We start from the raw sequence: 23159 nt of genomic DNA, 5'->3' as shown, positions 1-23159 counted from the left end.
ACAATTTTATAGGTACTTTTTTAGCGTATATCACAGCACAAGAATTTGTTGCTTATACAACATATTATGTCTGTAAACAATAAGTCGTTTACATATCAATTTACAATGGTGCGGCAGTCATGCTACGCGCATCGGTACATGTTTAAAATATATATCGAGGTGAAACATTTTCTATTTCGAGATTCATAAATTCAATAAAAATCTATTTCCTCGCTCTAGATTGTTCTTGATAAAAACAAATAAAAAAGCAGATTTTTTTTATTTATATGAAAAGCAAAAATATTCAGAAAAATTATAAGGAAAGAAAATTTAGTAGCCTATATTCTACAACGCACGCTATTTTATAAAAGAATAAATTTCGTAGAAAAGCCTAGAAAATGGAATTTGTATTTTGAAAATTTCTAAAATTATAATTTAGAAAAGATTATTTTAAGTAAAATATTTTACGTCGGTTTTGTTAATTAAAAATTTAGAGTAAAAATTTTGAATCAATTTATTTATAATAAATAATAGGCATACAAATATGTACGTATATTTCAAAAATGTCAGTTAAAACTTTTTAAGCTTTTATTTGAATTCGTATAACGTTTTATTAATACTCTGTTATAATACTGTTTATTAATGAATAAACAAGCTAGAGATCACAGATTGAAAGGAAGCACTGATAAAACCGACCGTCAAGAAAATATCTACAAGCACTGGCTTGTGTAATTGTATGAACACCGTTGGCTACAGCCGTCTCTCGAATTTCTACACAAACGCTAAGGGAAATAAAGCTGCCTCTAAACAGTCTCATGCGTGCGTCTGCTCCGACCGCTACCAATTCAAACCGGTGCCGCGATCCTGACGGCTACTCGAAGTGCTACCACCGCGAACCCTTTTCTCGCGTCAAGCTTTGACGCCAAAAAGAAATATTCCTCGTATGTAAAGTGTCAGAACTGCGAGAAGTTGGACCACATTGTGCACAAGGCTTTCGGCCGTCGCTATACCGTGACAAAACTGCGAAAACTTGTTCCTCGTGTTTCTCGGAAGAAAAGTCGTTTGAGCGGATTTCTACCGTTGGGATCGAGACCCGTAAATCTCTTATTGTAATCTCCCGAATTATTTGAGACTCTCATCGTTATTTTCTATTTTAATATTTTCGTACGAGCCCCTGGCCTTGGTCGGACTCGGGATCCAGTCGTAAAGTAAGACCGCACCGAAGATCACAGTGAGATGGCGAACAAGACCTTATCATCAAAAAACGACACTGTGGTCAAGATACTATGGGAGTTTTACGATTACTTTCATGGAAGTGATAAGGACTACCTATTGATTATGCTCTACGCACCAACTGTGCTAATCGGTGTGATAGCTAACATTTTTGTAATTATTATGATCTGCAAATATCATTTAAAAAGGTATGTGCGGAGTTCTTTTAATTTGGTTCAGAGTGTACTAATTATAATATCGAATTATCTAATTAATCTAATATATTCTGATGTTCGTAAAAAGGTAAGACGCGAAATTAGCATCTGTATCTACCAAATTTTATATTTTTATTAATTGAATTATATTATGCTGCATTTTTGACAGATTTTTGGTGATTGTTTCAAACCTTTTTTTTTATCAAATAAATAGAGGTACAAACAGATCAATGAATTGTATTATAAATTTTTATTTTTATAATGTCGGGATCATAGATTCACATTCTCGAACAATACATCACCGGTAGCCGAATTCATTAGATAACGAAATTGAAGAGCAGACGATGCGAGATGGCTTTCCCGAGTGGCTCATTGTGACCTTACTGTATACGCGATTTCCGTGGCACTTGGCGTGGGAGCGCGAATTTCTGGTTGAAAAATAATCGGAGAGCTACTACCGGCAGCTGCTGCATCGTCCATTATGAATGCATCGCGAACAGTTTGTTTGCATGATACGATGCTACGCCGCGTATTCGTATATAAGCCGGAAATAAGCGACCACGGATATATGCAGCGCTTATGTGAAATACCTGAGCAGTTACGAGCACTGCACCAGAATATATTTTTCATTAGAGCAATAATTCGCATCTTCTCCGCAGTCGGGATTAAACGAGCAATCTCGATCAAGATTAATGTTTCTATAATACTTAACGCCACGCGAGTATCGTGTTAAATTTAGAACACTATTGACTAAAATTTTTTAAATATAAAAGCTTTTAATAAATTGTACACTCGTTTGATTGTCATAAAAAATGATTTAATAAATTTCCGAAAATAAGAACGTAAGATTACGGAGCTTTTCACCAATTTCGTACACTTATCAATTATCTTAATTATCTTAATTGAAGTTAATTTGTTAACTCTAAACATTTTTTTCAGTATTATAAAATATTTATTAAATATTATTAACGGAACAAGAACATATCATATAAAGAATAAAGATACAATTTTTTTTCTTTTTTTACAGCGTTACAAATTATTTTGTGATCAATTTATCCGTGGCTGATTTAATAGTTGCTACAATATGCATGCCGATGACAATCAGCCAGGAAATATCGATGTCATGGAATCATAGTGAATTCCTATGCAAACTGAATTCTTATCTACAAAGTAAATATTTCTACAGTCGAGAAGTATAATTCAATAATTCATCATCCAATCTAATCGCATTGATCATATTATTCGAATGCATTTTTTATTTCATTGTGTAAATAATATTGCTGATTTTTTAATAATTTTCTGTACTTATATTTTCTGCATGTCATTTATTTATATACATAAAAACATTACAAGCACAAATGCATTATATCCAATTAGAAAGAAAATTTATATGTGCATTTATATATAAAATTTATATAAAAATATATGTATATTAAATTTATGTTTACAAATTTATATATGTCATAAAATATATATACAGAGTATTTTATGACGTATATAAATTTCCTAACAGTATATAAATTTTTTAATTTCATAACCACTCGTGTTTGCAACAGGTGTAGGTGTTATTGTCTCGGTATACACTATTACCGCTATGAGCATAGATAGGTATCTGGCCATAAGAAAACCCATGATTCTCCGTTGCATATGTAGTCATAGGAACATCATTCTCGTTATCGTGGGTATTTGGCTGACGTCCATGGCTTTCTTTATTACGATTTACGAAGCAGTAAGTCATCTAGATTATAACCTAAGTCTGTGCTGATTGACGAATCGTAGAAACTAATGATGAAATAGCTGATGAAAATTTTTACATCTTTATTTTATATATCATATATATTTGACACTATCAGTTTCACCTCTTCTCATCCCTTTCCCGTAGATGAAATTCCATAATCCAATGAAGAAAGTTATCAATATGACTCTAGACTTGATGGCAAGTGAGAATTTTTCGCATAATAGCATCTCGCCGATGCCGCCAGACTTCAATATGTGCACGGAGGATCTCACGTCACTGGGAATCCGACAAGACGTCTTCGGGAACGTATGCTTCCTATTCTCTACCGCTTTTCCATGTAAGATCATAAATAAATGTATAAAAACTTTATTATTCTCTCATAAAATTACGCGGTGAATTTCTGCTTTATATCATTTTATATAAACGTACATGTCGGATTCTTATACATTCAGATTGCCATGCATAAATCTTAAATCTACAACCTAAATTTAAATTTAACTGTATATACACGCGCGGGAGCGCGTGCTTGCTTATGCATCTTCCATTTTGGTTTTCTGTACATAATGCTTTCTGAGTAAAGGCGACTGAACTAGTGTACTTGTAGTTACTTTTAGTAAACAAGGGCAGTATATTATTTTTTAACATGCGTTTATTTTTACACAAGCATACGTGACTGGAATAAGTACTTTGCAAAATTATCTGTCTTTGTTTTTTTTCCTTTCACATGTTTTCTTATCGTGTGTTTAGGTCTCATTGTATTACTAGCCTACTCGTTGATTGGCTTCACTCTTTGGTCTGGAAAGCCACCCTTCGACTGCGATAACAGGGAAAGCATCAGCTCGCGACAGGTTAGATCAATGAGAGAGCTTCTAAAATTTTGTAATTTAACAATTTTCATTTTAGAGTTTCTTAAAAACTCAGCCAAAAATTCGTAGAATCTATTCTCGTCATGCTACCTTTACCTTTTGTTCTACAGGGCTCCAGATTACGACAGGACAGAAAACGAGTTGCATTGATGTTACTATTCCTCGCTATACTTTTCGGTCTGTGCTGGATGCCCTATAATATTGTCAAATATTTGATTGACGTTAATGTTATTGGTAAGTGCGAGCTTGCAAAAATTTTTATTTTTCAAAGATATTTATAATATTTTGCAATTGAATTAAGTAGCCTAATATACTTCCCATTTTTACTAGCTTGACTATATAAATGGTGTCCAAGTAAATTTTACGATGAAGTCTAATAATAAAAATATGCGATCTTTTCCATATCGTTAAAACATGATAATCAGATTAATTTTTCTCAATTTCTTATACGCTTTGTTCATAGATCCAACAACATCGACAAACGTCACGCTGAAGTACTTCCTGTTTCTGGGACATGCAAACAGCGCCATGAATCCTGTGATTTACTGTTGGATGACTCGCGGTCTTCGTCAGAATCTCGCGAGAATTCTACATTGCGTATCCAGTAATTTATCGCAACATGATCCTTCCCGAAGAGTAAATCAATTACATATGCGTGTTTTTTTTGTAAATACTCAATTTTATTGCATGGTAGTGAAATTACTATAAGATAATTTATGTTCCTAAAATTTTATATTTTTAGTTTCTTTTTAAGAAATATATAGTTCTAAAACAAAGAGGTACATTCGGTATCGACGATTTTAGACGTGAAAGAGATTTTAGGAATATCGTAAAAAAAATATATATATATATATAGATTTAACATAATATTTTTGACAATCATTATCCTATTATTGTCTCATTCTACTTTAAAACGTCAAAATTGCAAAACACGATATTTTCTCCATTAAGGACATCTTTACTTTTTTTAATTCCATGTCTGACGGACAATATCAAATTTGGCGTCGGCGCTTGCTTGCCACGCGACACGCACGAAAATTGATAATTTCTTCCGATACTGTTGCAGAACGCAATGACGATCGCTGACGACGACGTGCCACAGATTCCAAAGCTGATAAGAATGCGATGTGCTATTCTGACAGAGCGACAGAAGGAGTTCACATCATCGTGCATGTCACTTCAACAGTTCTTCCCGGCGCACTGCAGTAGAGAGCATCCGTATAACGTGAAATGTATCAACATCGAGATGAGAAATATCTGTGACGCTTCGAACGTACAGAATGATTCGTCGAAGAGCAACAATAGGCGGGATCAACAGCAGAATAAAGACAAGAACGAATTGAAGACCAGCCGGCCAGAGTCGGGCACCCTCTGTACCACAGACGGGCGACGTTAACTGCTCCTCTGCCAATCATCCTCCTTCTAGGGATAGGTCATCTGTTAATTGTCAATTGCTTCCCATTTGAAAAGATTCCTTGCTTTTTCCCTTTTTTTTTATTAAAACTTTATTCTCACAATACGAATGTAGCACGCAACGAGTCTGTGCGCTATCGATCATCGCTGCACAATGACATTACGACACAATGTATGATACAATGGGATTTGTACACTAAACCGATGACAGATCTACCTACGAGTGGTGATGCGTGCGTGCATGTATATATGCGTGTGTCTCGTGTATGTACGTGTTCATATATTCACGTTATACAAATAAAAATGTCATAGAAAAATATGTATGGTCATATGCACCGCTGCATGGCCCCACATGAATCCGTATATCGCTTACGTCCTAAAGCTCCCATTACATTCTTCGTATTCCCACGGGAATGATCCCCGCAGTCTCCACGCAATTTCTGCCTCTTATTTTGTTTCTGCTGTTCGTTCGAAATGGACGATTGAAGACAAACTCCCAATTGCGGGAAAATACCAAAGAGAAAAGATGTTCGTTTTCCTTTCCATAAAAAAAAATTCGATCTCTTATTGTCTTATCATACGATCTCGCTTATTGTCGTATTTTCATGATAGAAAAGGGAAGAGAAAGCATTTATACATGCTCGTTTGCCTCTTCGATATTTTACATAGTATAAAAAGTAGGCCACAATATGAGGTAGTAGTAGTGATTTCCAAAGATCATATTATTACTTTCAAACTTTGATATTTATGAGATCGCCTGTGACTGACGGTTCTCGACCCGTGGGAACTCGAAATACCGAGAGCACACTGATATCGTTAATTATACATTTACTTTGTGTAAAACTTGTTTATTTACTCAGGAACCTGGTATCGCGTTCGCATGAGGCGGCATGCTTCTTGCACGAGGATGAGCGAGCGAACGCTAGGATAATCTACGACGACTGCCAGTTTCTTATAATCGCGAAATTATCAATATAAATTTTCTTTCAATTTTTACAATTATTTGCATTACAGCAGATTATAACACGAATATATAAAAAAGGTTGATTAAATGTAAATTATATATATAATTACTACAAAATATTGCTTGCATTGCAGCAAACTACAAGACAGTATATTAAAAAAAAAAATTATCCATCAAATGTAAATTATATATATATATATATATATACATATATATATATATATATAATTATTACAAAATAGATCTATAGAAGAAATAGAGAAAGAGGTGTGATATTCTTTGAAAATGTTGCGTGTTTCGCGTCGACCTAAGTTGAAAACGCTTTGACTGCAGATTTTTTTCCGGATTCCGTCCGCAAAAATCCCCGAGACGGTCGAGAGCGCGTCATCCCTCCCGTGGAGAAAAAAAATCTCCATGAGAAGAACTCGCGTGTATATAATCTGTTCTACGCGCTTCGGCCCTCCCGCGTGATCTTCTCGACAGAGAAAGCAAAGCGATCATCGCGCGACTGTCCCGTCCGATCGTGATCTTCATCCCCCGCGAAGCCTACCCGCCGCACACTCACCATCCTACAGTCCCGTTACAGAGATCCTTGTAAACTGACTCCGCTATCACGCCGTGGCTCTGACTGTGGCTGTTCAGGAACCTCGACTTGTCGCACGTCGTCGACGATCTCTTCTGGCCGACGTAGCCGGCGTCGAAGCTGTGCCGCGCGTGCAGTAATCTGTCACCCTGACCGCGCGGCGCCGCACTCTTCACTCGGTTGTTGGTCGTCGCGGCGTCCGCGACGGCGAACGATCTGTCGACGAGATTGTCCCTGCTGCGGCAAGCGGTGCGGCTTTGCACGCGGGGATGTTGCTGCGTCAGCAATGGCACCGTCTGATTCAGATAGTTGCGGATGGTCTGCGAATGCTGGCTGACATACGGCGGCGATTCCGGACTGCTGACTCCATCCCCCGCCGTCGTCCTGACGTTCACGGTCCTGACGACGGTCCTCGCGACATTGCCGGGCTGTCTGACAATGTTCGTACTGTCGCTGATCCTGATCAGCTTCGCCGGCATCGTTCTAGGCCGATGATCGTCGCCGCGACAATTGGCGGACGCGGAGGCGAAGGGCCTCTGCGCCTGGGTGAGGATCTGCTGCCTGCCGGCTCTTCGTGGCTTGGCGGCGCGTTGTGCCGTTGCTGCTAATTGATTCGATCTGCCTCCGGCGCCGTACTGAAATTGAAAAAATTCCGATGGGCACACGACGGGATCTCGAGCGCGACGCGAATGATACGCGGCAGCATGAATCGATTGCGATCATCTTGATGGACATACGGCGATCAGCAGGCGCATCGACAAGAGTGTGGAGTAGTTTTTTATTTTTATATACATGATGAAAATCGAGGAAGGTTTTACCGAAGCGGTTAACTCCGCGTGTAGATGACGCACCATGGAAAAGCACACTCCAGTATTTTTGTTTTGTGCAATATTAATAATTTGTTACGGTTGAAATTGCAAATTAATTTCATAAAATCTCTTATATTATTCTGTCATTATTTAAAATTTATCGTTTTTATCGGGATAATGAATTGCCTAAATTGAGGTAATTATGTGACTATATTACGGGATTATAAGAGTTACAACTTCCAAACCGAACGCGCCGAACGTAGCGTGCATAAATTAAATGAATTAAATGCAATCTCCTAAGTGGTGCGTAAAATGAGCGGTCACAGTACCTACTAAACGCAAATCCCACACGACATGCAGCCTGTAATAACAAAATTTACCGTTTACCTTCCTGCGTAAGATGACTCTTGACTAAGGGGGCGACAGAGCAAACAGTGGGAAAGGAGAGAGTGTGAGAAAATAATGGTTACACTCACCATGGCCATCTGATCCGACTGAATGGAACGTTGGGACTTTGACAGCTGCGAGTGCTGCTGCTGTTGCTGCTGTTGCTGCTGATTAAAGTAAAAGCAACTCTTGGCCGTTGCCGGAGGCATGTTTCCGTTGGTCAAGTTACAAGCGTACTGTGTCGCCACGTTCCTAACTGTCAATCGATCGCAAATGCGGTTGAAAGTTGGTATAATCTCAACGAGAGTTTAATTAATTCCGATGTTACAGTCACGCCCGTGAATTAATCTCCACGTTTATCCGCAAAGCTTTAAGTTGATACAGGAGATACTATTATTGTGAAATTCTTACCATTGTGCCGGGTATTTGTTAAGGTCTCCTGTGCCGGCGCCTCCATGGAATTGTTCATCGTTCTTGCAACACCGCGAGCAGTATTATCATCTTGAGATGGCCTGATTGTCTTCTTGCTTGGCAACGACGAGCACGCTGAAAAGAAAATAGTTTGCGGGAAAATAAATTAAAAATTAATAGAATCGCAGGAGATAAAAGAATCTCGTGTAATATATTCCTCTCACCGACAATCGCGTCACCTTGACCGATCACCGGATTACTTCTGCTGTGACTGGTTTCTTTCCTAATGCTTTCAGACAATCGCCGCAGCCTGGATTTTGACCTATAGAAATGCGTTGACGCGAGAAAAAGAAGAAAATGATTAATATATGAAACATATAAATATATATCTAATTGTGTTTTAAAATTATTTTTTATAATGGAGAAAACCGACTACGTCATATTTGAATTAAGCAACGCAATCTCCATTATGAAATAATAATCGCTGGTTGGCGAATAAATATGTGCTCACATATTTTTGTGTTTTCGATGCTTTTCGTCCATCATCGCGTAGAGCTTATTTCTATATTCGTCAACTGAGAGCTGCACGTCATCACTTAATAACGGTACAACGCTGGAGCCTCTCTCCGGTTCATTTCCCCTTCTGTGAAAACTGTTGAAAAGGAATAATTTAGATTTAAAGATGTGTTTTAAATATAATTTAGATTCTGCAGCAAGAAATTAAAAAAAAATTATTTTTTAATTTCTTGTTGCAACATTTAAACCATATTTAAAACACAAAATAAATTTGATTTTAAACATATCTACTTCCTGCAAAATTATACATAAAAATACTCACTCGGCGACATACGGATGCTCTAACGCTTCGACTGCGGTAAGCCTTTGCGTGGGGTTGAAAACTATCAAATTGGCAATAAGGTCCAAAGCTTTCTCCGACACTTCCGGCAGCAAATCTTTTAAAGCCCGTCTAGGTCTATTGGGTGTCTTTTCCAACAAACTGGTTCCGTAACCGGCGCTGACCGAGATTAGATCTAAAAAAATCATTGCGAGGGAGTCCATCCTAGTCACTGGGATTTCCTTTTTCTCTTTTTTCTTTATTTTACTAAACAGTTGAAAGTGAAAAGAATTACCTTCATCTGTCGGTGGTGGTAAGGTTGTCATTATTCTCTCGACTTGGTTTATCGTCGACGAGCCGGGAAAGAGAGGCTTTCCAAGTAGCATTTCACCAAGAATGCAGCCTAAGGACCACATGTCTATCCCCTTTGTGTATCTAAAAATATTTATATTGCCACAAATAATAGAATCTGATTCTTGCAATGTCGAAAAAAAAATTCTTTAAAAGATGGCATTAAAAAAGTACGAACGATATATGTAAATATACATACAGATATTTTCTATAACATTAAACTCTATCATTAAATTATTATAAGTAAATTTTATTTTTGTAATATTAAACTATTATAAATTATTGTTGATAAATCATCATCTATTTAAATTAATAATGATGTTTCCCTCAATTTTAATCAAAACTACTCTTATTCATACACGGAGAGAATTTCCTTTTAAAATTTACCCTGAAAATCATGTTAATTGTGAGACAATATAGTATTTAGGTAAATTTTACTGTGCACTACAATAAATTTTACTGCGAAATCTTATTGTAGTGCACAGTAAAATTTGCCTAAATACTATATTGTCCCATAATTAACATGATTTGCAGGGTAAATTAAAAAAAAAATTCTCTCCGTGTACTATCAATGGAAACGCGAATTAACTCCTCACAACGTTCCGGACGGAAGCAGGCCAAAATGATATTTCAGAGTTCTGTTACGGTTACAATTTAATACGGCATTTCATAATTTTGTTCCAATTTAACTAAATAAACGTGTACCTCTTTGAAGCTATGAGAATCTCTGGTGCGCGATACCAGCGAGTAGCGACGTAGTCCGTCAGAGTTGGATCACTTCCCGTCTCGCCGTCACCCTCACCGATCTGCGTAACTGATCGCGCCAGACCAAAGTCCGCGATCTTGCAGTGGCATTGCGCATTTAGAAGGACGTTGGACGGCTGCAATGAAAGAATAGCGCAAACTCGACATAATGGAACAGTGCATTTTCCTCCGCCACGAATAGACACAACAAATTAAAAGTTTTGTATGAAAAGTTAAAAATTAAAAAAGTGCTTTACGAATCATAAAAAATTTTGCGCAATTTATGTAATTTAAAAAAAATTATAATTATACCGCACATAAAAATTATATAAAATTAGAGTTATATTGTGAAAGTTTCTAGAAATATTTTTTTTTAATAATCAAAAATTCACGGAGACTTTTTAAGTGCTTTTAGAATCACAAGACTCAGCATCACCTTTAAGTCTCTGTGGATAACGTTGCCCGAGTGTATGTACTTGATCGCCTTAAAAAGTTGGTACATAATGAAGACCTTATGGATGTCCTTGAGGATGTTGCCCCGCTTAATGACGTTGTGGAGATCGGTTTCTGGGGAAACGGGCCGAAACGTGTTTCAGGCCAAAAGTCTGAGAATCGGCGCACATATCGTAACCTTCGTGTGCGTATTTGTGTGCGAATTCTTCTTCGGACCGGGTAAAACTCACCCATGTATTCGAAAACGAGATAAATGTCCCGATCGTTGTCCGCCTTATGCAGTCCGATCAGCTTTATAATGTTCTCGTGATTGGCGAACGACAGTAAGAACATAATCTCGCGGAACGTACGCTGCGCATCCGTCTGATTTCTGAAAGCGTCGAAGATCTTCTTCACCGCGACGGTGTCCTTCCTTCTCTTCTCGATCGCTTTCCATACTATACCATAAGCCTGTATAAAAAAAGGGAAAGACTAAACAATATTACAGTTATTAGAAAATCGATTTAAAAAATCGGAATTTTTTGTAATCTTTTTCCATATATTCTTATCAAAATTATGATTATTCAATAAATTCTTAACAACATTTAAGCAAGTGTACGTTAATGTAAACACGGATTTTATATATAAAATAATTTTATATAGTCATATTTTTTTTAATTTTCTTATATATCTTATAATTTTACAATTGCAATTATTCTTTGATCATGCCATAAAATATGAATAGGAAATGCGCAAGCACAATGCATCATGAGTATTGTATAAATTTGCATTACTATAACGACGTGAATGAGACTGCAACCTGTCATCATATATAAATTATGTAAATAGATGTCTAACAAAAATTGGCTTATTGCGGTACCATAATCCGTTTGCCGTCGTTGCGACGGCGACGTTATCGATTGTCTCCGACTTTACTTTTCTTGACGAGACGAATAATCATGACGATTATTGATATTCTCAAAAGTTGGAGAAAACATTAATATAACGGAAATTTCTATTACATACCATAATGCACGCTACACACCAGTATTTCTTATTATCGAGATAATGATAAGAACATAAAAAAAAATTATTTTTGATAGACTAGAGAGGATAAAATAGTCGAAAGAAAATTGCGCATGAAGCAATTGTAGAAAAATTATAACATAAATTTGACAAAATAACAAAAAAATTATTATTTGGTTAATTTATCAATTTCTTCAGAAAAATTTCAAGCGGCATAGCTATTAAATTATATAGTTTACTTTCTAAACTGTATATGCTTAACGCAATTAAAAATTTGATAGATATCTGGAATATCCACGTACACATCTCTGAATTTTATATTTCTTTCATATTAACTTATAAAAATATACCTCGCAATCTCCGAATAAAATACAGTATAACTTTTGACGCGTAAAATTACAATTTAGACGAGCATATATTTTACGTCAATTCGCGCAGTATATATTTTACGTCAATTTTCTTTATTTTACACGGAGGATAAATTCGCGATCAGATAAGCTCGCGTCCGCGTTATCCGCCAAATTTCCCACACGCCGGAAGGGTAAATGGGAATAATAACATTACCCCTTTGCCGAGACGTCGCACGATATCGTACTGTTTGCTGATGTGCGCGTCAATCTCGGAGACCTTCTCCGCGGTCTTTTTCCCCGACATCGTCGCAGCAGCGGCGCCGTCGGCGGTTACCCCTCAGGTCGCTGAAGACGCAGTCCCAGGACGAGGGAGAGCCTTCGCACGTGAGTGAATCTTTCGGGCGGACGCGGAGAGAAGTGCGAGCCGTCGCGGCGCATTCACATCTTCGTACATCGGGCGGGACGACCCCCGGTCGAGGAAATTTCTTTTTCACGCGACCCTCGGCACACGACAATGCGTGCCTTTGTTTACGGAATTGACGGCAGTTGCCGAGGCGACCGTGTCCACGGCTGCCAGCGATGTCGCCTGTATAGATGTATGTATTACAAGTAGACCGAGTGCGAGGCGGTCGTCGAAGAACACGTCAGAAATGGGCGAAATTAAAAAAAAAAAGTTAATTAAGATAAATTGAGATAAATATTTGTTATTTTTTTCTCTTTTTTTTTGCACTTTTCCAGTATTACTTCGAGATCGCGTTTTTATTAAATTTTGAATTCTTAAATTGAAAATATGTTTATATAAAAAAATTCTTATAGTTTATAAGCAATAATATAATATAATATAATAAATTAAAAAGAAATGCCAGTATAAAATTACATTTAAAAAGATTTATACTTTTAAGCTTTCATTAAGAAATATATATCTAATTGTAAGATAACTTTATCATATTATTAATTACACACAGTTATATTTTGTACACATAGCATGGAATACAACAATATCACGGAACAAAGTCGAAGACTGTGTTACTCGCCGGAAATATCCGTAATTTAAAAGAGGACATGATTTTCGAATGCGCAATTTTTTTGAGAATAAAGTCACAGCAGTTTCGAAAGGTGGATGTAGCACGGACTCGAACCACAAATTGTATACCAGCGGTGCAGAAAAATGAATGCTGCTATGTAGTTTACAGCCGCTTCTTCAGAGGGCGTTAGTGCATGAGAGCATTAGAGCCATTAGAGGTATTGGAATGTTCGGTCAGGTCAGATTCGTGGTGTAAATGGATACGTACGATCCGATAATAGTATAGTGTATTAATATTTATCGCTGCAAGTACAACATCGTTTGCAAGCAAAAATGCCTGCTCAAGAAATCGCGATGCCGCAGCCGCCGGCCACCGAAAGCGAGGAGAACAACGTTCCCTCGTCGCAGCCGATCGTGGGCATCATTTATCCACCGCCTGAGGTTAGGAGTATCCTTTTTCATCAGGGACGTTGTCGAAAATGCGCAAATTGCGTTCAACGAATATTCGCTGCAGGGGAGAAGAGCAACGTGGAAAGTGTATTTCGTACACGACACACATGAAACGCCGACCAGCCAGTTTCCTATGGCTGCGATACTGCTTGATTGTATGACGTTCGTTTATTTGTTTTTTTCCTTATACAGAAATTCAGATATCGTCGACAAAACCGCTAGCTTCGTGGCCAGGAACGGGCCGGAGTTTGAATCCAGGATCAGGCAGAACGAATTGGGCAATCCCAAGTTCAATTTTTTGAACTTCGGCGACCCTTATCATGCTTACTATCAACACAAGGTGAAGGAGTTCAAGGAGGGGAAGGGCCAGGAGCCTACGGTAGGTGCAGCCCCTGGGAAAACTGTCAACCTTACTGCCCACCAGAAGCAGCAGGAGATCCTGAAGCAGGTCGAACAGCCGTTTGTGCCCAAGGATCCGCCAATCGAGTTTGAATTTATCGCAGATCCTCCTTCTATATCTGCTTTGGATCTGTATGTATAATCATTTTTGTATACCCAAATAATTTATATATGTTTCGTTAAACGAATAAATAAAACTTCTCTTTCAGAGACATCGTGAAGCTGACCGCTCAGTTTGTTGCGCGTAACGGGAGGCAGTTCTTAACCAACTTGATGAATCGCGAGCAAAGGAATTTCCAGTTTGACTTCCTGCGGCCTCAGCATTCCTTGTTTCAGTACTTTACTAAACTCTTGGAGCAGTACACCAAGGTAGGCGAATAGCGATAGCTCTGTTTCAGGATCGACATAAATGTATTGTGTATGGTTTATAGAAAAATTTTTAATGTATTATTATTTACAGGTATTAATTCCACCGAAAGATTTGCTGCCGCGTCTCAAGGATGAAGCATTCAATATGGACAAGATTTTGGAGCAGGTGAAGTACCGTGCCGAGTATTTGAAGTATCAGGAGGCACAGAGGCGTAAGGAGGAGGAGGAATTGGAAAGGGAGAGGGTCGCTTATGCGCAAATTGACTGGCACGACTTCGTCGTGGTTGAGACGGTGGACTACCAACAATTCGAGGTCGGCAATTTCCCGGCGCCTACGACACCGGACGAAGTTGGTGCGCGCGTCCTCATGCAGGTTTGTTGGCTTTATATGTTTATTAAAAAATTTCTGAAAATTTCATGAATTTTAACTTTATTTATAGGAACGTATAGAGGAGGGTGAGGATGTGGAGATGCAAATCGACAGTGACGCAGAAGAGGAAACGCAAAACCGTGCAGAAGGCGAGAAAGGCGATCGTGCAAAAGATAATAATCAAGTAAGTGCATTCTTTTATTGTGCACGATATAGATTCACTTTGAATATTCGCGTTATGCTATGACTCATATTTCCAGGTGCAAGATATGGAGGAAGATTCCAGTGACGAGGACGATGTGTCCCCACCAGGTGACACACACAAATCTAAAGAACCCAAACAGCGCGAAACGAACATGCAGCCGCCTCCGTTGCCGCCCACGCCAGGAAACGTGTTGGTCAAGAAAGGATATGATCCGAAGCAACATGGTAAGCATATTCTCTAATCATCAATTAGAATTATTCGAATATATAAATATTTTATACAATTGGAATTGCTCGAATATATAAATTATTTTATACTCAATATTTTTGTAGCGACCAAACCTGCTCGCCCTGTGGCTCCGGACGAGTATCTGATTTCTCCGATTACCGGCGAACGTATTCCCGCTAGTAAAGTGCAGGAACATATGCGTATCGGATTGTTGGATCCACGCTGGGTCGAGCAGAGAGACAAGCATCTGGACAAACTGGCGCAGGAGACCGTATTCGCGCCGGGCACGGCAATCGAGGCGAGTCTCAAGCAACTCGCCGAGAGGCGTACCGATATATTCGGTGTGGGCGACGAAGAGACGGCGATCGGTAAGAAGATCGGCGAGGAGGACAAGAAGAAGGACGACAAAGTCACGTGGGACGGTCACACTTCGAGCGTGGAAGCAGCGACGAGAGCAGCGCGGGCGAACATTACGCTGGAAGAGCAGATTCATCAGATACATAAAGTCAAGGGTCTTCTGCCGGACGAGGAGAAGGAGAAGATCGGCCCGAAACCGGTGAATCGTGCGACTGAGCTTTCGCACATGGCCGCTGCCGCTTCAAAACCGCAGGCTACACTGAAAGCACCTCCAAAACCCCCTGCACCGAAACCGATGCCAGTACCCGCTCAACCTCCCCCACCGCCGACCATGAGCATGCCTACTATGGGTATACCCCAGCCGATGATGCCGCAGCCACCGATGATGATGATGGCACCTATGCCGCCTATGGCGCCTAGACCACCGCCTTTAATGAGTACGAAATTTCTTTACATTCTTGACAAACATGCATTTTGTTATCGCATTTTTGTACATAAAGCTAACCGAGATAAAATAATCTGTTACAGCTCCAGCGATGTCACCGTTCATGCCAACGCCACCACCAATACAGCCGCCGATGCCGTCTGCTGTAAGTAATTTATCGTTGTATGATACAATTGCCCAAATTATTTATCGTATTATGTTTTAAGAGATTTATTTTATTTAATTAATTTTTTAAGATCGGGTTGAAACATCCCGCTAGTAAACCACTGGAAGAGGAGCCGCAGGCTAAGAAACTGAGAACCGAGGACTCATTAATTCCGGAGCAACAATTTCTCGCTAGAAATAAGGTAAGAAGATCAATATTTATCAATTTATTGAAGAACTCAAAAAAATATATACAATCTTTTTTTCAGGGTCCCGTACAAATTAACATTGCTGTGCCCATGATGACAGAGAAGGCTGAATGGAAATTGAACGGACAGACATTGAATATTACTTTACAAACAAGCGATACTGTGGCAACTATGAAAGCGCTTATTCACGAGCAAATTGGTATGCCACCTGGGAAACAAAAGTTGCAGTACGAGGTAGATTATTAATAAATTTTTTCGCGTTTTACGTAATCACAAATAAACATGATGTTTATGCAAATGTAATTTCTGCTTCCAGGGAATGTTCTTCAAAGATAATAATACTCTTGCATATTATAATTTAACTTCGGGTAATGTTATCAACCTGCTACCAAAGGAGAGAGGTGGTAGAAAGAAGTAAACAAAAAGGTGAATATGTAAGTTAAAAATACAGAATTATTATAATTATGATATATTATATCAAAGCCTCAACAATTTTATCGCTATAATTTTGAGGTATATAAATATATGATCAAAATATACATTGCATTTATTCAAGCATCCATCAAGCGTAATAACATATAACAATTATAATTTATATTTTAATAAATATTACGTTAAATGATTTTTTTTGTTGTAATCCAAGCTTGAGTACTTTTGCATCGCATATATATATACGTCAGTTTATGTGTAACAATATTTACTCGAATTTAGTTGAGTATATCGTTAATTATTAAAACTACAAAATGAAAATAATTTATAAATTATTTCACGGATACATCTCGTTCTCTCTACGATCGCTTTGTATATTAGATTATTAGAATAATCCATCAAGGATATAATTTATAAATTATTTCGAGATGTTTCAAGATTATTTCAAGATGAGAGAAAGACGTATATATCTCTTTATCTCCACAATCCCTTTGTATTAGAATAATCGTTTTTATTTTTAAAGCTTTAGAAAAATAAAAATGCGTGATAATTATTTACAATATCAATTAAAGCTGAGGATTAGAGACATTTTTACACATTCGTACATAATATTGCACGAGAGAGATTCTCACCCATATATAAAATGCTTTTAAAATACAAAAAAGCACATTGTGCGTATAAAATTCAACATTCTAAATAATTTAAAAATATATATAGAAAAATTCTCTCAAAAAGCACAAATTTGTCGTTTCGTATTTACTTTGAGAATCGTGTATAAGAGGTCTTTTTAGAACATTTTGTTATGTACAAAATTTATATATGTTTCTGTTCGCTCCTCTTCTTCAATATCCGGTCTACGATTTTGCGATAACGTATGGTCATGGGTTTGTAAATCTAAAAATTTTAATTAATATAATCAATCGTAATTTAATTTATATAATCGATAATAAAAGAGATTCAAAAATTTATTTTACGTACCGATTCGGCGTCATCGTAAGGCTGACATACCAGCGTCATTTCTGGTAAGCAGCGTGTAATTTCATCGAAGCTGCAACTATTTCGCGTTAGACCATGTTTCGCTTGATATGCCGCACCCATCATTGCCGAATTAGCTGCTTCCTATCGGACAAAATTATAAAATTAGTATATGAAGTACCTTCATATATATTAAATAAGAATTTAATAATATAATGAGAATTATTATCGTAATACTTACCAAGATGTACACAGGCGAATTAAATACGTCGGAAAGCACTTGCAGTATAGCTTTATTTACAGATGCACCTCCCGTTGCAATTATCCGAGTATTAGGTCCTTTGTAAAAAGAAAGAAAATTATCTTAAATTCTTGCGAAATTAGATCGTGAAAGGGAAACTTGCAAAGACTTACCAACGACAAATCCAAAGTCTTCGGCGTACGCTCTCTTTGCGACAAATTGACCCTCGATCAGCGCTCTCACTTCCACTTCCTTCGAACTGTATCGCGAGATCTCGTCGTTGGCTTTGTTATATCTATAATCTCCAATGGCGAAAGGTAGGATCTCTTGCGTATCGAAATATACGGCGAAATTGCCAAAATTTCCTCGCGGTGTACTCTCCAATAATTCGTTGAATATCTGCCAGCTACCTTGCGCGGCATCGTTCCGTATCCTTTCGCGCGTCAGGGAACCGTTTTTAAAGCTGCAATATAAAATTAATTTTTGTTATGTACAAGATTTATTTATGTTTCTGTTCGCTCCTCTTCAATATAATTTTTTATGTTATTTGCAATAATCGTGGTAGAAGACTTACGTGAGTAACGCCATGTAAGCCTGATCATCTACTGGATTGCACAGTATGTGACCGTCCATTATGGTCTTGGGTTCGTTCAGCCACAGGATTAAGGTGTCGCTTGTGCCCAAACTGCATGCGATATCACCTTCCTTCAGTCTCATACCTACGTATCATTCTTGCTATGAGTACAACAGGATATTCAAAAGTTGTTAGCATTTACAAAATCGTGGCCGAGTGCACGAGTAATATCACGTACCTATTAAGGAGCCAGGATTGTCCCCGGTGAACGCGATTACCCTACATTCTTCGTTAAAACCGAATCTTTCCACGAAGTAAGGTGATACAGGACCGATATCGCTGTAGGACGAAACAGGCTCGCCTAGTTTCTCCCTCAGCCCGGACGCGCAGGTCTATTAAATATGTATACACATAAGTGTACAGCGAGACATACAACATACCAATGTGTGTACAGTGCTATTTTACCTCCAACAACATGTCATCCCAGTCTTTCGTACGGATATTTAACAGGTTCATACCCGAGCCGTCCGACCAATCTATAGGCGCGTAATCGCCCAGAAACAAGGAGGCGATGAAGCTGCTCACCAAAGAGATTCTCTGAAGAGAGAGAGAGAGAGAGAAAGAGATGAGGGACGTACATAAATATATAAGGACATTCGGTTTAGATGCGTTTCAGAAGCGGCACAAAAGCGTATGACGCACAGCCTCGATCATCGTGATATAATTAGAGGCGTTAAATCACACGGCGCATCGGTTACGTCGCAGAAATTTTTAGATCGTTTCATTTTCTGTACAAACGAAGTATTAAAGGGAAATGCAAAACGTGATTAATTGTAACGCGAGTTAATCCAATGGTGAGTTAATGCTAAACTCGATATACTCAATAATTGTTACGCATTAGTATACTATAAAAATAACATACATTTAGAATGTAAGCGATATACATTGTAAAACAAAGTTCAATCAGTTCAATCGAATATAGTCATACGTAATGAATACCTCGGTCTCGGATTGCCGTTCTCATTTTTTTTGTTTGAAGGAAGCCACGAGTTTTTAGTAAGTAATACCTCAGTGCTGCAGTAGGCTTCCGGCTTCGTGCGTGCTATTTTCGCTATTTGCGGTCCCGAGAATCTCTCGTACGCCCGTGAACCCGTTATTTCCGCTAATTTCTGAAATCACACACCGCCCCATGGGTAAACGATTGTCGAGTCCGGTGCCCGCGCGTGTGTACGCTAAATCCAAGTCGGCTGTCTTAAATATTTGGCCAATTCGTTCTCGCATAGTTACAACTGTCAGTCGTTTAGGAAATTTCACATCGCGGAAATAAACCCTTGTGAAAGCTAATGTTAGCCAATAAATGTATATGCATTCGCATAAACTTTTAGCGCGCATATATCGCCAGATATATTTTGGTGTATAATTTCGCGTATGTATGTTGTATAATCAATTCTTATTACACACGCGGGCACGAGCGGGAAGGGGCAATGCTTACGTGCGGGCCACCCACGATCTCCTCCAAAACGCTGCACTCTTTCGACGTGCTGGAATCCATCCATACGGGCGAGTGAGTCACGGAAAACGACGTAGCGAATTGTTCGTGCAAGAATTTTATCGGGTCCAAACGCTGCAGCCTTCCCCGGCTGCCCTTGCCCCAATAGACCGTGCCGTGTTGCTGCTCGTGCCATTAAAAATTGTACAAATAAGCATACTTTATTATCTCTAACGGCGTATCTTTAAAATAATCGATTTTACTTCGAACACGCGGCCGTGTGAATACCTGCGCGCAACCGGATATGGCCGCTACTTTGCTAAAGTCGACGCCGCAGACGCGCAGTTTATCTAGTATCATGTCTAAGGCCTTAACCCACATCAAAGAAGGCACCACCACGACATGCGACTCCTCCTTCTTCCGTATGACCCCGCCGTAAGTTCTGCAACGTTGAAATGTACTCTCGTTAGATAAACTTTAATGTATATCGCTGGATATTGCAGGTGCTTTACGCTACACGTGCTTAATTTGCCAATCCATATTACGATAAATATATGCAGCGATAAAAAAAAGATAAAATTCTCTCGTTATGATCGTCTATAATATAATATATATAAAAATATTTTACGTTTATAATTATTTGTCCAAAGGGAAAAGCAGCTAATTTTCGTCATAATGACAAGACAAAACGTAAAATTACATTCTTATTTAGAAATCGCCCTTCGATCGTACCTAAATTCCGGCAGATCATTGTCGAATTGCACGCTGGTCTCGTGAAGAACGGCTAGATTGTCGTCAATCACCACTGCTTTCAGCTGAAATCAGATCGGGATCGATTAGGTCGGGTCGCTAATGATCTTTCGAATTATAGACCTCGCGTGATCGTACGTTCGGATAAACGTCAATGCCATGATAATGACGGCATGCAACGGGAAGATATGCAGCTATTTATATTATCGCTATACCGGTGCGCTTTATTGATGCTCGTATTCCGCGGTGCGCGCGGATTTTTACGTCGTTACTTAGCGTCCTGCGATGTTAATTATCGGCCATAATATTTCTATCTCGTCGCATTTTTGTGCCGCTTTCGCAGATTACGTCTTTCCTCTTTCGTGCTGCCCGCTTTATCTGCCGACACAGGCTCGTGTGTTATCGCGCTATTAGATAATAATGACGACCCCTCGCGGGGACGTCAGAGCGCCTCGCGACCTCCTCTTTCGACTCGCTCGCGTGTTTCCTGCGTAGAATACCTTAATTACGAAACAGCCGCGCCGTATTGACATACATATACTTCGAAACCGCATAACACCGGCGCCAAGTTAAATCCCAGCCCCTCCGTCCTGCTCCTCCTCGCCCCCTGCGGGTCATCTCTATTCGACGCTAATGAAACTTGGTAAACACACTCTTCCTAAGGTTATCACTCTCGAAGTGAACGGGGGCATTGACGACTAAGTAACGAGCGTTAATAATTGAATCGCGTGGTGATTAACGTTAAAAATTTTAAGAAATTGAATTAAAGAACGGACGTAAGACGGAGATTTTTAAATACGTTCGCGCTCATCGCTCATCAGACTCACCTAGATTCCCGCGATTACGGGGCAATTAGCGCGTCGCGCTTTTGTTGTACTTTTTTTTTCTCAGAAACATCCGGGATACCGATTTCTTTTATGGAAAGCTACATTTACATCACGTACGTTGCGTCGGTTTGGCGTATAATCATGAGACGCTCCGTGCGACCGTAGATTTTCGAAAAAAAAAAAAAAGAATATCCACTAGTCTAATTGGAAATTCTCCCGCGTGGAAACTTTCCATGAAAAATCGTCCGTCTTTCAGGAACCGACGTAATTTCTAGTAACTCCAATTTTCGACGGCTACGAATGTGAAAGAATAAATTAGATTTTATTATCCGAAAGCATCTTCTGAACGAATAGGAACGATCAAATATAGAAGCGATAAAATGATTTCGGAGAATCAGAAACGAGAGACGGATTAGGAATGCCCGTAAGGAATGCTCTCGTATTCTCGAGATTGTCAAGAAGGTCGCGTCGATGCCAAACACCCCGGCACCGTTGTGCCAATACCGTCGGCGTCGCGCGATCGGACCGATCGAGTTCCACGTGGTCGTCGGAGCAATCCTAACGCGCGAGTGCGCCGACGAGCGTCGCAGGATCATCGAATGACGAGTCGAATGACGAGTGTTTGTAAAAAGAAATTCGAAGGGAATCCAGAAATGATTCTCTCGAGAGAGACCACGATGTTCTCTCTTCCCGCTTCTCTCGGGCAATCTTCCGTTTGTTTGGATCGCGTATTAACGTACCGAGCTTATAAATTCGCGTGTCAATATTTCCGCGTGTCTCTCGAGCTCGTGTATCCCGGCCGTCGTCGTTTTCTCTTTTACCTGCTGCGTGCTCAGGTCTAGACCCAGATACGTGGCCGTCGGCGGCTCGTCCATGCTGCCGTCCGCGCGTAGGATCGGCGTAGGCTCGTCGTATAAGAACCGGCGCGGAATGAATGCGACCACGACTGCTCGCTCCTGGCGGCGTGTCCGCTCGCCGCTTTGCTGCTCGTGGGACTAAGTGCGGGCGAACGCGCGGGCCTGTGCGCGGCCCACGTACATCCTCGCGGCGCACTTTAAACGTCGTCGTCGTCGTCGTCGTCGCGGTTGCCGCCGTCGCGGCCCTCGCTACGCCACGCACTTTAGACGTCGTCGTCGTCGTCGCCGCTGCCGCCGCCGTCGCGGTCTCTCGTCGTCACGCCACGCCACGCGTTACGCTTACGCGCGCGGTTTCGTAGCGCGGAGCAGCGAGCGGAGTCCGCCGCAGCCTGTCGAGTCGGGGAGAAGTAAATAACCGCGTTCTCTCGGTATCAGCGAAGATTCACGCTCCCGTCGCTTACGTAACGTAACGCACTCTCGTCGGATCCGCCTGGAGATTGTT

General features: G+C 39.6%; 4 protein-coding genes across 6 annotated transcripts; 2 read left to right on the top strand and 2 right to left on the bottom strand.

Annotated features, from left to right (window-relative positions):
- The first annotated feature begins 794 nt into the window (after nucleotides 1-794).
- LOC105449585 (orexin receptor type 1-like) lies at nucleotides 795-5742 on the top strand. 2 transcript variants are annotated; one of them, XM_011688870.1, is made up of 8 exons: nucleotides 795-1400; nucleotides 2434-2576; nucleotides 2963-3135; nucleotides 3289-3481; nucleotides 3892-3992; nucleotides 4121-4244; nucleotides 4474-4646; nucleotides 5077-5742. In XM_011688870.1, exons 1-8 carry the CDS (start codon nucleotides 1216-1218, stop codon nucleotides 5404-5406), a joined length of 1422 nt encoding a protein of 473 aa, XP_011687172.1. In that variant the 5' UTR covers nucleotides 795-1215; the 3' UTR covers nucleotides 5407-5742. The 2 variants fall into 2 exon arrangements, with proteins under 2 accessions (XP_011687172.1, XP_011687166.1); XM_011688864.1 differs by having other exon boundaries at nucleotides 4474-4676.
- A 1206-nt stretch (nucleotides 5743-6948) lies between these two features.
- On the bottom strand, nucleotides 6949-12825 carry LOC105450452 (putative serine/threonine-protein kinase C05D10.2). The gene is made up of 11 exons (XM_011690297.1): nucleotides 12530-12825; nucleotides 11191-11410; nucleotides 10944-11074; nucleotides 10469-10644; nucleotides 9708-9847; nucleotides 9416-9608; nucleotides 9089-9229; nucleotides 8802-8899; nucleotides 8578-8712; nucleotides 8256-8422; nucleotides 6949-7605 (listed from the first exon to the last, which is right to left on the bottom strand). Exons 1-11 carry the CDS (start codon nucleotides 12617-12619, stop codon nucleotides 6949-6951), a joined length of 2148 nt encoding a protein of 715 aa, XP_011688599.1. The 5' UTR covers nucleotides 12620-12825.
- A 725-nt stretch (nucleotides 12826-13550) lies between these two features.
- On the top strand, nucleotides 13551-17052 carry LOC105449564 (splicing factor 3A subunit 1). The gene is made up of 11 exons (XM_011688832.1): nucleotides 13551-13787; nucleotides 13990-14320; nucleotides 14398-14557; nucleotides 14649-14930; nucleotides 14998-15111; nucleotides 15188-15356; nucleotides 15465-16154; nucleotides 16246-16307; nucleotides 16399-16509; nucleotides 16576-16749; nucleotides 16832-17052. The coding sequence occupies exons 1-11, from the start codon at nucleotides 13673-13675 to the stop codon at nucleotides 16931-16933; spliced, it is 2310 nt and encodes a 769-aa protein (XP_011687134.1). The 5' UTR covers nucleotides 13551-13672; the 3' UTR covers nucleotides 16934-17052.
- On the bottom strand, nucleotides 16971-22918 carry LOC105449572 (xylulose kinase). 2 transcript variants are annotated; one of them, XM_011688845.1, is made up of 12 exons: nucleotides 22622-22918; nucleotides 20956-21038; nucleotides 20512-20665; nucleotides 20227-20406; nucleotides 19802-19903; nucleotides 19200-19331; nucleotides 18973-19126; nucleotides 18735-18879; nucleotides 18334-18623; nucleotides 18161-18258; nucleotides 17923-18063; nucleotides 16971-17838 (listed from the first exon to the last, which is right to left on the bottom strand). In XM_011688845.1, exons 1-12 carry the CDS (start codon nucleotides 22673-22675, stop codon nucleotides 17758-17760), a joined length of 1614 nt encoding a protein of 537 aa, XP_011687147.1. In that variant the 5' UTR covers nucleotides 22676-22918; the 3' UTR covers nucleotides 16971-17757. The 2 variants fall into 2 exon arrangements, with proteins under 2 accessions (XP_011687147.1, XP_011687155.1); XM_011688853.1 differs by lacking the exon at nucleotides 22622-22918 and adding an exon at nucleotides 21189-21535.
- Between the last annotated feature and the right edge of the window lie 241 nt (nucleotides 22919-23159).

This window comes from Wasmannia auropunctata, unplaced genomic scaffold (assembly GCF_000956235.1).
Source record: "Wasmannia auropunctata unplaced genomic scaffold, wasmannia.A_1.0 LD336111.1, whole genome shotgun sequence".
NCBI classification, from domain to species: Eukaryota; Metazoa; Arthropoda; class Insecta; order Hymenoptera; family Formicidae; genus Wasmannia; species Wasmannia auropunctata.
The sequence above is the reverse complement of the archived record's forward strand: the minus strand, read 5'-3'. Positions and strand labels throughout refer to the sequence as shown.